Source organism: Diuraphis noxia, unplaced genomic scaffold (assembly GCF_037042655.1).
Source record: "Diuraphis noxia isolate RWA-SAM2 unplaced genomic scaffold, SU_Dnox_SAM2 contig0002, whole genome shotgun sequence".
NCBI lineage: Eukaryota > Metazoa > Arthropoda > Insecta > Hemiptera > Aphididae > Diuraphis > Diuraphis noxia.
In genome coordinates, this window is record NW_028301712.1 from 6,961,715 (window position 1) to 6,977,729 (window position 16,015).

Sequence of the window (16,015 nt, forward strand, 5' to 3'; positions counted from 1 at the left end):
ATGTTAGGGGTCTTATATAAAATTTTAAATTCTTAGATATAAAAGGCGAATTTTTAATGAATTTCTATTTCTAGCATAAAATAATTAATGAATTGTCGTGATTTTTACGTATGTTGTCTAAAATTCAAACTTTGAATGCTTGTAAAAAAAAATTGTGACTATGTATTTCTTTTTTTTCAACTGCTATTGTAAAAATATGTTAGGAGCTTTGTATCAAATTTTCAAATCTTAGAATTAAAAATAAAAACTTTTATGAATTTCTATCCAAGATTATTTGAACATTGCTGTAATTTTTATGTATTTAGTCAAAATTTGAACTTTAAACGCTTATAAAAAAAATCGTGCATATGTATTTTTAATATTTTTTAACTGCTATTGTTACAATGTGTTAGAAGCCTTGTATTAAAATTTCAAGCTTTTCTACCCAACAAATACATTTTTATCGATATTTATAGAAAAAAAAAACAAAAACGTTGAAAAATTAAAATGTCAGTAAACAGCTCAAAACAAATCTAAATATTTTGAAAATGTTATCAAATATAGGAAATACCTATATTAACATTATTAACATTCAACAAAAATTTTTAGGTTATAATAGAAAATCTATAGTATATATAAGTCTTATATTGTCTTGGTATTCAGCATTCCATAATTTATTGTTGGTCATCGTATTATTTCTATTTTAAATTAATCAATTAATGTAGATGCATAATATGATAATTTCTAAATTACTACGACGGCAGAAAATCTCAATGATTTATATAATAAAAGTATTGTTGTTATAAAAATGCTAGCGTATTTCTACGGTTACCGTTTTAGACGAATTTATTTTATCTATACACATAGTAATGTATATGTAATAGACTAATAAATACGACTAAATAGGTTCGTACAATATTTTGTTTCCCCGTGAAATCACTCATGCAAACATACAGCGCTGTTTCGTTCGCCGTCCGTCGCACCGCCCGATGACGACAACTTCTAAAGCTATATTTATTAATTTATTTTATATTATTATCCATGTTAATTTATTATAATTAATATCTATATTATACTTTAGAGTTTATATTTTAAAATCTGATGATCAAAACACAATACAGCGCGTCAATGCTGCCAGTAACTGTCGTTATATTTTGTCGTTGGTACCTACTTAATATATATGTATATTTTATTTTTTTTTAATAATAATTATTGGATAATATTTTAAGACATTTTACTTAAAAAAATTAATAATCTTAAGCATTTGTGTGTTGAGGACGTCACATGGGCATTTGTTGTCTTCGTCTTACACACGTACAACATATTTCCAATTACATAGATATTTTTTTAATTTGTTTTTAGTATATTTTGGCTGAGTTTGATTTTATATTACGAAATATGCTTGTATTGGCAACATTAATGTTCATTAAATTATACAGTTTAATGTTCATTATTACACTAGATATAATACAATAAATAGTAAAATATTATAACTTAAACTCTTTTACTTTAGGTAATGAACCTCTTTGAATACAAATTGAAGTACCGATCAGTTCTCTTATTAAATGAAATTTATCCATTTATCAACTACACGGTCAGCATCATAGCGATTTCTCCGCCAGTGATAACGGTGGAGTGTGTGAGTATGTCATCAATGGTCAATCTATTGGTGCACAAAGTAATATTTTTATATTGTAGATATTGACAATTTTAATATAAACTGTAACTTAATTTCAATATTATATTTAATTTAAGTTTCACTTAGATGTGATGTATGATTTTTTATATGATCACTTTAATATGTACAATAATAATATAAACGATTTTCTGTCGAAAAATTAATGTCGAGATTATCTTAATCTAAAAAAAAAAAATGTCTAAGATAAAAAAAAAAGATTATTTACGACAAATATTGGTTGGATTAATAATAGTATTGAAGTATTGATATTTAAAATTGTTACAACAATAATCATTAATCACTTACCGTTGCTTTTTTATGTAGATTCTTATTAGTTGACAAAAGTTGAAACTCGACAAGTTAATATTTTTAAAAAAAAGTAACAATTATACTTAAATGTTTACATTAAAAGTGTGGTTTCAGTAGAAATATCCCATAACTTTTTAAATAATTGAGAAAAAGCAAAAATATTTATCTTTATACTCAACACCGATTGGCAGTGTTTGACAGGGTAGAACACGATTGAGAACGGTCCTTATCGGCAGTACCTTTTTTAATAACACGATTGAGAACGTTTTTACCTGATAACTTTTATGCAACGTTGCCACATTTCCTAGTTAAAAATACAAAATAGAAATAAAATATACAATATATGTATATAAAAGATATCAATTACTATATTACTTTGAGTTTTTGGTTACAGAATAAATTAAATTATTTTGATAAATAAAAGTAAACAAACGGATCATTGTAAAATCAATACATTTATCACTTATTTTTCAGCTTAAGGCATTTTTTCAAGATTAAAATTTTAACGGTCTTGTCGATGTGTTTTCTTCAGCTTTTCGTTTACAATTTTCCCTCAAAATCTGTCTTTCAATTTTTTGATTGTTATTACTTGCATGATTTACATGTTCGCCATTTGACGAATGAAAAGTTTTATCTATTTCCGTTTACAATTTTCCTTCAAAATCTGTCTTTCAATTTTTTGATTGTTATTACTTGCATGATTTACATGTTCGCCATTTGACGAATGAAAAGTTTTATCTATTTCCGTTAATAAACGGCACTACAACTGTTATTGGAACATTTCCATTTCATTAATCCGTCTTTGCGTGTTCTTGCGAATAAATATTTATCATTATTTAATAATATAAGATCTTTTCCGCGTTCAGACGTTATGATTTTAAAGTTTTCCATTATACGACACTATACCATACCTACACTATAACACTACCTATAATGCGTTGTTACCGCGCTCACTGTCCACCAAACAACTGAATTTGGCAATATTTTGGTTTTACGCAGATACGTAAACCGCGTTATCGTATTTACTATCTTTATTACTAAATAAGTATATTAAGTTTTATATTTTATAGTATTGTTACTTGTTTAGTTCTGGACGTACTAATTGGTTACTAATTCAGTAATACTTGTCAAGGCCTAGCTGTTGTTATCGACGATAACTTGTACCTATGTATGTATGTATGGTTTATATGTTTATAACGGTTGTAATTTGAGCGGAAAGGCCTGGCTATGATAAAATGGTTATCGATGATACCTTGTCGTGCTATATAATAATTTATTATTAACCGTTGACAGTTTTCTGAAAGTGTTTTGTTAATCACAAGAATTTTCGTTCATTTTATAAACAAATTGTGAAAAATGCATTTAAAGTGAATTTTGTCAAAGAAATGCAAAAAATGAAACGCATCAAAATCACAGTTAAGATAAATGGCAACGTTGCTCGAAAAATCGTTCTCAATCGTTTGATTTTAAGGTACGAAATACTGTTTCTTTGATCTGCCGACAATCGTTCTCAATCGCGTTGCTAAAAAGGTAAAACGTTCTCAATCGTATACTACCGGTTTGACAAAATCAACTGATGAAAAAGTTTTGTGGATATAGAAATAGGATTTATGCAGCCTACGCCGTACGGGTTAGTTTATAGTAGATACGTGTGGCATATTATCCGTGTATGATTATATATCTAATATAAATGTGATTTTTCGTAGGTATTTATAAAATATAATCATAAAGCCATAAAGGTATGTTTTCACTTTCTGTGGACAAATAATAAGTAAAATTGAGTAGATAAATTAATAGAGATGCCATGTCATCATGTTATATTTTTAATCGATTTTACGTTTTAATTATTGAATTATTGACGTACAAAAAATTACTCTCAATGACTTATAATACATATATAGGAGATTAACTACATTATTTTTTTTATGATTATTACAACAATGTCGTTTAAACCTGTATAATTTCTAAATGTATTACTCATTAAAAAATTAAAACATTTATTAGAGGAAACAAACAATGACGTAATATTGCATGGATATACATAATTATTTACCTCTTGTATGCTGAAATGCATATTATAGTATTAATTTTCAAAGATTTAATTGATGGTGGTAGTGTATGAGAACAGTCATGTTCCTATTCATACATTCGCAATGTGATGTGATTTTGTTATAATACGAAGGTATTGTAGTTATGAATTTGGCATAATGAATAATAATTGTGATAATATAACTTATAAAAAGAATTTGGTGATTACTGAAATTTTAGAAACCGAAGAATCATACGTAAATAATTTGAAAGAAATAGTAGTGGTAAGTTAAATATTAATATTAATTTGTGCATAGATAAATTACCTAGATAAATTTATATACCTATAAATAATTTATAAAATATTATTCTTCTGTACTAAATATTTTAATTCAGAATCATATTTTAATAAGTACATACAACTAACATTATATTAAAATATTGAATAGTCTAAATATCAAATAGGTATATGTTATAGATATGCATATTGTATATGCCATACGGTATACCTATAATAGTAGGCTAATAAATATTTAAACTACACCTGCTATAATAGTCATGAGCTATATCAATATCTACAAATTAAGTTATCAATTTATTAGATTAATCCATGCTTAAAGTTAATTGAAATTGAATAAATGTAGTATTTTCCATTTAGGTATATTCACGTGAACACTGAACGGTGGATACATTAATATATCTATGTCTTAAATCGTTGATGGATGATTAATATTAAATAATAACTATCATAACGCTAATAAATAAAGTATTATTATTATTAAAATTAGAAAAACGCAAATACACCTTATGTAACTTGAAGTGGATTGATGTGTATACCATTTCACATTTGTCTTTGTATAGCATTTCATTTTTAGTTTTTAGCGATAAAATCTAATTTTTACTTTTTATTATACTAAAAATTATACTAAAAACGTTGATACCTATAGTTATATATCGAATATACTATATTATATATTATATACCTTAAAGAATATTTATAGTTATTACTAGGGTTTGGGACTTAAATTGCTTACAGTTGTTAAATAAGTATTTGAAAAATTCAAATTAAGCGAACAAATAAGAGCTTAAGAATAAAAACCTGCAAAATAAAAAAAACAATCACTTTAAAATGTCATGTTTAATAATTATAATTTTTTTATTTAATAAAACGGTAGAAACAAATGTTATAATAACTGATCATAACGCAATAATAAGACATACATTTAATAGCATTTTAGTCGTTATTAGTTTGAATAAGGGACGCAGTGGGTGGTAGAGCTGTGGGTGCTCCTGGCATTTGTAATGCAAAATAGTCTGTTCATTTGAATTTTAAATTATTAATAATTATTTATTGTAGATATAATATGTGTCCTGTGTATATTTATTTAGAAAAATATTTTTTTGGTTAAAATAAATATTAACATTTAACATGGTATACTAGGAATATTTGGAGTATTGGAAGCATAAAAAAATATTGTCAAAAGAGCATTGCAATCAGTTATTTGGAAATATCACGGAAATTTATGAATTTTCAAGGTAGGTACCTGTTTTATTTTTATTTTTTAAAAAGTGTGCAACCATATTATGCGGGGTTCATGTATGCGCATGCTTTTACTCGTATACCTATTTAATATACATAATATATAATATACTTACCTAGTTAGTAGGCTCAGGATGGTCAATTTTATTATTTAGGTAATTTTTATATAAATATATAAAAAAAAATAGCAGTAAATAGTTGATATTAAATTTTCACTAAATGGTTTATAGATACAATTCGTAAAAATAGACAATTTATAGTCCACAATATTATAAGTTATGGTCAAATTGCTAGGTCAGCTATAAATGACCCGGGTTAGGAACATTGCTTAATATATAGAATAACTGTTATTCTTGCAATAAATTTTACCTGCAAAGATTTATTTTCTAGGATAGCCACTGGTCACTGTCTGTCAATCCTCATCACTGACAGATGATAACTTATATTATTATATTAATTTTTATTTCATAATTTGATAAGAACAATGATAATATTAGAGTGTATCTTTAGGAAAATGAAAAAACTCGTGTGGAGGCCCAGATAGTATGTATATTTTTACAAATATATATATAATTGATCATCTCGCTTCAAAAAACAAAGGTTATTAGTGCAAAGTGTGTTTATATATCTACCTATATATATTTTTTTTAATTTAAAAATTTTTTTCTTAAATATATTATTACTAAATTAGTCTTTATGAATTTGATTTAAAAAAAAAATATGTATATTAATTATTGTTGTTAACTTTTGTTTAGGGTCCTAGGATTTTGAAGAGATGTTCAAGTAAATTGTTTTCTTTTCTCGCGTTTTCAAATTTTGAGACAGCCTGTTAAAATATGGTTAATCGTAATTTGTGTTCCGCATGTGGTATATATTGGATGGACTTCTTAGTCATTAAAAAAAAAACCGTGTTAGCTTTGTATGGCCTATTCTTAGTCTTTTTAAAATTTAAAATTGATTCATTTTTTCTGTTGGGACTATTTGAGGACCACTAGTCGACTTATAATATACTAGTTGAATAACCCGGCTTCGCTGTACAGTTTTTTGTGTTACCTACTATTACTTTATTTTATCAGTTTTTATATTTATTATGAGCTGCTTTTAGATATGTTGATCCTAGGTTGCCCATGTATTGTATAGACATTTCTGTAAACTCTTTTAAAACTAATTAAGTTTTACAACGTCAATGTAACATTATTATATACATTATGATGTTATATAAACCAAAAAAAAAAAATATTTATATTGATATACTTTATGCATCACAATACCTCTTTATAAACAGTAGGTACCTATTTTTGGTACTGACTTATGGGGCTAAAATAACGAAACTATTGGCAGAGCTAACTCTAGAACATGTGACATAGAACTGTCCATGTGAAAAACTTTCTTCTCTCAAGTCGACCCCTGTCATGCTCAATGATTGTCTTTGAGACTTATTAATAGTCATAGCAAAGCAAACTTTGAGTGGGAATTGTATTCTTTTAAACTAAAAGCTATAACCAGTTGGAATCAACGTTATTCTCGGTATTAAAACTATATCTCCTCTTGCACACCCAGTGATAACTGTAGCTTCTATTACATTTTTGTGCTGAGCTTCAACTTGCAATCTAGTTCCATTACACAGATTTCTTAGTAACATTATAGATACTCCAATATTAAGGATAAGTGTATGTGAAGGATTCAGAGTATTAAGAACTTCTAACGGACAGCATCATCCGAATGGATCACCGAATCAAAAGATTTATATTCAACAGCTTTTTCATTAAATTCCTTTATTAGAATTTCATTGATTTCGGCGGCCTTATCGTTTTTTTGGAGTTAAGATTGCTCGCTTGCACAACAATTCGATGGGGGTTTTTTTTTTTTTAATTTGCATTTTATTGTAAAATAATTATAGCAAAGCGATTACAAAAACTCGATGGGTTTAATCCATATATTTATTATATCTAGGTGAATTCTGAAAGTTAGTTCTGATAAAGAGCAAACAACTGTACTCAAATTTTAGGGAATAGTGATCTCACCTTCCAATGAAGGGAAATTTCCGTCTCCTACTTTAAGTAACATCTCAGCGAAAATCCCAGAAGATGTGTAACCTTTCAAATGGACCCTCATATTTTTATGAAGTGCAACTTTCAGGATGTGTGACCACAAATACAAAGCTTTTAGACAGGACTTTACTTGATCAGCCCTTGTACCCCTAGGTATAACAGGTAATGTTTGCCGAAAATCTACTGCTAGCAGCACAATGACTCTACCCATCAAACTATTATATCCTCTTATATTTTTTAATGTTCTATTGAGAGCTTCAAAACCACCCTTGTGGGCCATTGTGCATTCATTTCAAACTATTAACTTACAGTCTTTTAGAACTTTTGCTAAATTACTCTGTTTGGAAATACTACACATAGGTGTCTCTATTCTCGTTAGGTTTAATGGTAATTTATATACAGAATGAGCTGTTTTACCTCTTTCTAGCAATGTAGCAGTGATGCCTGAAGAAGTTACAGCCAAAGCTATTCCATGATATTTTCGTACTCTGGCCAATAAAATATTTATGAAAAATGTTTTATCAGTGTCTCCAGGGGCGTTTAAGAAAATTGTTTGGCCAGTGTTTTTTCAATGCCCTCTAATATTTTGTTATATACATAGGACTGTTCATTATCTAGTAAAATATGTTCATTTAAATTTATATACTGTGCCAAAATATTTGAATCATAATTGATCTCTCGAAGGTAATCTTTATTTTGTAAGACTGCTTCACATCTTGATGGCTGAGGTAAACCATAATGTTGCAAAAATTTAACTTCCAGAGATAGAACAGTATCTTCAAGATTAACTAAGCATTTATTGTATACTTTATTAATAATTAAGTTCACATTCTCGTGTTGTATATTCAACTCCACTCGATGTTGTATATATTCTGAAAGACTGTCCTTATATTTTTCCCAAAGACTTAAAGCATCTGGTAATTGACAAAATATCAACATAATGTCAAAAAGGTTTTGCATAGAACTAAAACGAAATCTGTTTACGGGGTTCCTTTTTGAATCAAATTTTTCATACAGTTTATCATTGAAGTACATCTCAATAAATACCAAAAATAATTATACGGCTGCCATCAGCTCACATAAACCTCCATAAGTATTAAATTTTAACATATCATTATTCATTAAAGTAGTCGGCAGAACAACGATAATTATTTCCATTACTATCATATGACATTATTGAATAATATTCCCAGTGATTTATCATATAGGTTACTATCTTTTTACCTACTTCTTGGGCCTTATCTTGAGTGTCATATAACACAAAAGATATTTTCCTAAACAGGCAAGCTCCGTCACCAATAATTTGAATGATAGTGTGGGGCATAATTGTGCCATTTATATTCAATAATTCGACAACTATATGAATTATTTTTTTTATAAATTTGTAAGAATGTAAAAAATGTTATTTTAATACACTTAAACAACCGTACATAAACTGGGGTGCGTATACGAAGACGCGTTATTTAATAATAAAACGATAAATGTGTCAACACATAAATCAGGTTGTTATATCAACCATTTATAAACAAAAATTTTAAACAAAATTTCCACCGTAAATCTCAAAATCCCTGTTTGAGCAACCCTTTAAATTGCAAATTTTGAAAAACCCTTTCTTAGTGCGCCTCTACATTGCTTAAGGAACCTCTATACAAAATTTCAAGTCCCTAGACCCAGCGGTTTGGTTTGGGCGTTGATGAATCACCCATGACAAGTCTCTTTATACATATATATATTATACCTATATATAGATAATATATTACATATTTATAATGGAGCACGAATAATGCACAATTAAATTGATACATTGTTCATATAACATTGTTCTAAATTCGAATTTATTTATTTATTACAGAATATTTTTAAACGAATTAGGATTGGCCAATAATTACGTACAACAAATTGCTCACTGTTTCTTAAATAACCATCTTAGGTTTATTATTTATTTAACATACTGCATTAATTTTCAAAAGTAAGTTACAATAGCTAGTTAAAATACCTTACTATATAATAATGATGAAATATTAAGTAAAATAATAATATGTTGTCATTAATGTTTAGTTCTGATGCCATTATATCAGAAATAACGCAAAGTTCACAGACAACCAACATCATACATCAAAGACAAAATGAATTAGGACATCGTCTTCCACTTGGATCTTATTTGGTATTGCCAGTACAGCGTATTTTAAGATACCATTTACTACTAAAGGTACATGTTGAAATTGATCTATAAATGGTGTAAATAATTTTTTAGTTAGGTACCCATTTCATAAATTAAATAAAAATAAAAATATTTATGTGGATGCATCGTGGTATGACGTGCTTCTATGAATTAAGTTTAGTTAAAAAACTAATGTTTAAATTAACAGATAATTTGTATTTTTCAAATTAATTTTGTCCATTTTATACAGTTGTTTCATAAATTTGTTAAAAATAAGTGATAACATTTTTTTTTATATTATACATTATGCAGTTTTGTATTGGAACAAAAGAACGTTATATTAAAAACGTGTACTTACTTATACAGTCCGGTCCAAACCGGCAGGGCCGTGGTGGCATATAATACTATGTTATACGACACTCCTACTTGTTTTTGAAACTCAAAAATTAAAAAAATTATATAATCAATATTTTTTTTTAGACATGGATATTTTTTTAATAACAGATAATATATTCAAATGAAGAAAAAAGATTTTAGTTTTTTTTTATTAGCTTTTAGTACATAACTATATGGTAGCTCAACAATTATCCATAGATAGCTATACAATAACAAAAAGAAAAAATAATATATAATGATAATGTAATAATAAGAGATATATAAAATATATAATATATTATACTTAATTAATATAATGCGAAATAATATAATCCAAACTAAAAAGATTTTAGTTAATTTGTTGCAACACAAAAATATTATTTGTGGGTTAGGTTAGGTACCAAATACCTATTTGAAATTTTTATTTACGTGTGTTATTATAATATTTTGACATTAGGTACACTGATATTTGTTGCCTCTGTTCTACAAGTACGTAACGTAATAGAAATTTTTACGCTCAATAATAGATTATTTTGAAAATCTTATATTCAATTCTCAAATCTTAGATATAAATAGAATATTTCTAACTCAAAATAACTTACGAAATTTCGTGATCTCGTAAAAATTGTAAACATCTTGTCTTCAGACGCTTAAAATATATATATTGTGGATTTACGTTAATTTTTTTATTAAATTTCCAAAAACAAATACTTTTGAGAAATGTTGTATTAAATTTTCAAGTTTTTTAACAAAGTGAAAACAATTAAAACAATTGCATGTATGGATAATTATTTTTTTTTAAACTAATACAAATTTAAATTGTCTATATAAATAGCTCAAAAGAGTTTTGAAAATATTTTAAAGCATTTTGAAAATTTAATTGTGTATAGAAAATGTTAACAAATATTGGATGAAATTTTCTTGTGCCTATTTATCTATACAGGACGGTTAATTTTTTTAGAGTTAGGTACCTATACACCAAATAATAAAACTGATTTTTTAGAAAACTAGTTTTGTGTTAAAATCTCTTCTTTTCCTAATTTTATTTTTATTTTTCTTGACCTCTGAAAACTATACTTTGAAATTTTCACTTTTATCTCTCTTCCTTCTACTAATATCCTTCCTCTAAGTATCAACTAGATTAAATTTTCTATCAGAACATATGCTGATGTAGAAAATTGAAGCATTTTTATTTTCTCAAAAAGCAATGACCGAAAAAAACATACATCATCTTAAAGGTTAGGTTAGGTTAGGTCATAGCGATGATCTATCCCTCATAACGTCCTTGTGTAGTCGTGTCTACGCTTATGATTATAAATATTAAATAATAAATAAATTTGGTGTTTTCAGGAAAAATTAAGTTTCATACCGTATTAGGTAGGTACAGTGAGGTAATTACGGGGGGGGGGGGATTTGGGTGTCGTATCCCCCCCATGACCTTTTTTTAAGATTGATTAACTACATACCTATGTACTTCTTTGTCTAATAATATTATTATTTTTTTTATATAAATGTAATGTATATATTGAAATCAAATACCTCGGCGAATTATTATTATAAATAACCTATACATATTTTATACTTTATAGAAATAATACAAAAAAAACAAATCCTTTATGCTAGTTTTACATAAATACTTCGTACCTAGTTCATTTTAAATGCAGCCACGCAAGTTTATAAGAATCACTATTGCAATATGAATATGTTTTGTGTAAGTTTTGAGTTTGTTTATGCATTGTGTAGTGGTACAAAAATAAACCACCGAGCAGTAAAGTATTATTTTATCGTGGATCGACGACGATCGAAAGACTATTGTCATATCTGTCCTATCTTATCCTATCCTAATATTTTTCCGTAGTGCTATTGAACTAAAAATAACTGATCGATTTGTACACTTAATCGGATTTTATTCCATGTCTCATGTGTACATATTATATTACTCTGAATTCTGAAAGGTGCTTATAATAAAAATAAATACTTTTTATTTTTTTTTATGGGAGGGGGGTATAGCTGTATAGGTAAAATGTTGAAATATTTTATCCCCCCCCCCCCACAAACATGGCCAAATTACGCCACTGGGTAGGTACTATAATATATTAAAATAGATTACTAATAGCAATTTAAGGTATAACAGATATGAGTTCTTCGGTTTATTGAGTTAGGATTACGAATCTTAAGTTTATTGAATTAGGATTATGAATAATCAAGCTTAATATGTTTAATAATACATCTACTTGAAAATATATTTCAATCACTTTTTACGGTATTTTTTTTTTTTTTTTTTAACAGAAATTAGCAGCATATACTTCATGTAACGAAACTGATCATTCTTTAGTCGTAAAAGCTCATGATAAAATGGTTCTTTTAGCTAAAATTATTAATGAAACGAAAAATAAATACGAAAAAGAAGGCCGTGTTAAGGATATACGATTAATGATTCAACATTTGAAGGATAAAACAAATGTAATTATAGCCATCTGCAACATAACAAATTGTCATTATATTCAAATAATAATTATTTATTCAAATAATAATTCGTATCTCGTCAACTATAATAATACATTATAATACGATTTAAACCGACTCTAAAAATGTATTGTTATCTACAGGTCGATCTATCTAACAATTGTTTTGAATTGCATGCTGAAGGCGATTTAATGATTGCGGGAACGAAGAAGAAACTTCATGTGATTATATTGAACAATATGTTATTGATTGTTAAAGAACAAAAATGCGGACTGTTGGAATACAAAGCTCATATATTGGTAAGCTGTTAACTTCTAGTAACTTCATAATGGTAAACTTTTAATTTTTTTTTAGATTAGGAACATCACTATTATTGAACATGTGAAAGGAAATCCATTAGGTTTTCGTTTAGTATCCAATGTTGAATCTAAAAATTCGTTTACATTGCAAGTAAATTCATTATCATATTAATATTTGATAAATTAAATTAATTGTTTAAAATCTGATCAGAATTACATTAAATCTAAGTTTTTGTTGTAAGATCTACTATAAGTAATATATTATAATAACTTATAAAAGTTATTAAAATATTTATCTTCAAAATAAATCCATTTACAAATATATGCAAATAAATAATAATAATAGTATATAATATATATTATACATATATATTTCTGTACTACTGTATAGTTTGATATTTATACATTACATTTGAATATTTTCCCCCAAACATTTTGAAGATAAAAACATTTAAATGATGAAATCTTGATTCTTTCGACAATTATCGTCAGTTTTCATTGATAATAAAACAATTGGTACTTATGGAATTTTATAAATTTCATTATTAGTTATTAATTAGTAATTACAGTACTTTTATAATATTGTTTCATAAAAATAAAAAGCTTGTATATGTTAATATTAAATATTATTTATTTGTTATTACTTATTACTTGATCATTGTTAAGTATTTAAAATTAATTGCTTGATACATCTGAAGTTTAAAATAATAGTCGATAATAAAAAAATAACAGTTGTTAATATGTTAGAGATGGCCAGTTTATCTTAATATTTTTACTTAATAGTTTCTAAATATTTGTACATTAAGTTCGTATGTAGTTGGGTATTAATATTTAAATTATTAAATCAAATTATTTGTTTCATTGTGGTATGAAACGGGAAGAGGAGAATTATAAATTTATAAATATTCAGTAGGTAGGTGGGTGAGAATATACGAGAACGAAACCTGAAGAGACATTGTCTTATAGTACAATAGTAATGGTATGCAATCATATAGCCATGTAGGTAATAGGTAGGTATATTACGTTTGGACAAATTTATAAAAAAAAATGTTGTTCGCAGTTTACGTAGCATCATAATTTCTGTCTCTTCTTACTTTTTAAATATAAATTAATGACCATAAAGATTACACATACTAGGTCACAGAGTTAAAATATTCTTTTTTTAAATTAAATCAAAAACATGATTATTTGAAAATTTTTAGTGTTTGGGTTAGATATAGTTAGGTGAGTTGAAGCGATTCATTTTTTATTTTTAGGTTTTGTATTATCTAACATTTAAAAACTTATAAATATGAAATTCTGATCAGTAAACTCAATATGAGTATAAACGATAACATGATGAATGTGTATTCAAATGCATAACCTAATTATTTCACAGGCGACCTTTGAGGAAGAAAAGAAATTTTGGGTTAAACTGTTAAATGATATTAAAAAAGACAACTCCGAGCTTTCAAGCATTGGCTTTGGTGAATTAATGGCCAAATATTTCTACATACCTAGAAGTATTTAACTAATTAACTCTGAACAAATCTTACTAAAAGTATTATTTAGTTAATTATAAAGAGTCAGGTACATTGGCACAAGTTATATTAAAGCAATAAATAAATAAAAGACATGTTGTTAAATGTATAGGTAAAAGTAGAACTTAGAATTCAAATTTAAACAAAATTTACTAACTATTTTCGAAGAGATAAATATTATTTACTGGCCACCAGATGAGAGTATCACCAGATGAGCCTTATACAATGTTTAGAGCTAAATGAAATTTATATTGTTTAATATTATAATTTATAATTTATTATATGTATATGTAATTAGTATATGCCTGTTATAATACAACCAGAAAAAAAGTAATTCTATTGTTTATAAATACTTTTTGAATAACTTTTAATAACTAAAATCATGTAAAATATTATTGTCCATTTAATGAACGATATTTCTAAAATAATAAAATATAGCGTTTAGTTGTTTAAATGTGTAATTGCGTTATTAATTATTTATACAAATTAAACTTTGGTAAATATTTTTATTGCAAACAGTTTGTACGAACTAAATGGTACTTTTACCATATAGGTAATAGTATAACCTATCACTGAAATAATGATTTATAGTTCGTTCCTCGTACAACAGTCGTCCCAGTATAATATAATGATAATTAATTGCTTTTATATTTTTATGAGTAATACGCATTCAATAGTCAATAGCATGGCATTGCATAATAATTGAGTTTTTTTTACATCTCACGCTCAGTTATCCGTTTACGGACGAAGTTCGTAGTCAAAGCAAACCTCGGAAAATTTAAGTAGACCGAACAACTGGTTACTGAGCTTGAAAAAGAAGTATCGGTAATCGGTATGGCCAAGCAATAACAAGTGTTGTATACCAATCGGGACGTGATGGATTTACAGATACCAAACAATGAGTCATAATAATATATGTATTGGTATAGACTATAGAGCTACTATATAATATCGACAATAGCGTATATATTATATGCGAGTAAGCGTGTTCGAGGAATCTCTGCGATTTCCTGTTGACTTCAACCGCCAACCGGTGTTTGCTTTTGTCGTTGTCGTCGGACTGTTGACAATCGCAGTCGATACGGTATTGGTACTTTCACGATTGAAAATTAAGATATTTTCCGGTCGAATCTCTCACGTGCAAGTGACTCTGATTAACGCTTTGTGATAACACAGTAGGCAAACGTGCACAAGTTTAAACGACTACCAAAAATATAATAATATTTTATACATAAGAGTCGTAATGCTTATAAGAGACAACTTATGTGATAATAATAGAAAAATATGTGTATATAATACATGGTCTAAGTGTGACACACCAATAGATTTAAATGAGTCTTCAACAGCAATCTTATTAAAAAATTCCGATCTAATTGAATCATTTTGTCTGATACGTTACTGTGGAAAAAATAACAATATTAACAACATGATTTGCGATGAAGATAATAATATTAAGGATTTTCGGGACATTCATATAAGGACATGATAATATGGTAATAACATGTAGTGATGATGTACCTACAACCTATACCTAGGTTGAGAATTTTGTCTTTCAGCACTACCGCGGTCTCGGTAACCCAGCCACGATACTCGTCTCTCCGGATGTGCC

At 27.0% G+C, this 16,015-nt stretch overlaps 1 protein-coding gene across 6 annotated transcripts; it reads left to right on the forward strand.

Moving 5' to 3' along the window:
* The first annotated feature begins 1,479 nt into the window (after positions 1-1,479).
* Positions 1,480-14,860, forward strand: LOC107166074 (pleckstrin homology domain-containing family G member 1-like). Of its 6 annotated transcripts, XR_016190172.1 has the most exons (9): positions 1,480-1,618; positions 5,436-5,530; positions 9,438-9,554; positions 9,644-9,794; positions 12,411-12,584; positions 12,731-12,886; positions 12,942-13,037; positions 14,265-14,455; positions 14,519-14,860. XR_016190172.1 is itself a non-coding variant. In XM_089218939.1 (8 exons), the coding sequence occupies exons 1-8, from the start codon at positions 1,496-1,498 to the stop codon at positions 14,394-14,396; spliced, it is 1,044 nt and encodes a 347-aa protein (XP_089075065.1). In that variant the 5' UTR covers positions 1,480-1,495; the 3' UTR covers positions 14,397-14,860. The 6 variants fall into 6 exon arrangements, 5 of the variants coding, with proteins under 5 accessions (XP_089075065.1, XP_089075069.1, XP_089075068.1 ...); XM_089218939.1 differs by having other exon boundaries at positions 14,265-14,860; XM_089218942.1 differs by lacking the exon at positions 1,480-1,618 and adding an exon at positions 3,469-3,596 and having other exon boundaries at positions 14,265-14,860.
* Positions 14,861-16,015: the final 1,155 nt, after the last annotated feature.

Excerpts from the sequence above, each read along its gene's own strand:
- LOC107166074 (XM_089218939.1), top strand. The coding sequence starts at position 1,496 with ATGAACCTCTTTGAATACAAATTGAAGTACCGATCAGTTCTCTTATTA. Across the intron at positions 9,795-12,410 it reads GATACCATTTACTACTAAAG|AAATTAGCAGCATATACTTC; the intron begins GTACATGTTGAA and ends TTTTTTTAACAG. Across the intron at positions 13,038-14,264 it reads AAAATTCGTTTACATTGCAA|GCGACCTTTGAGGAAGAAAA; the intron begins GTAAATTCATTA and ends ATTATTTCACAG.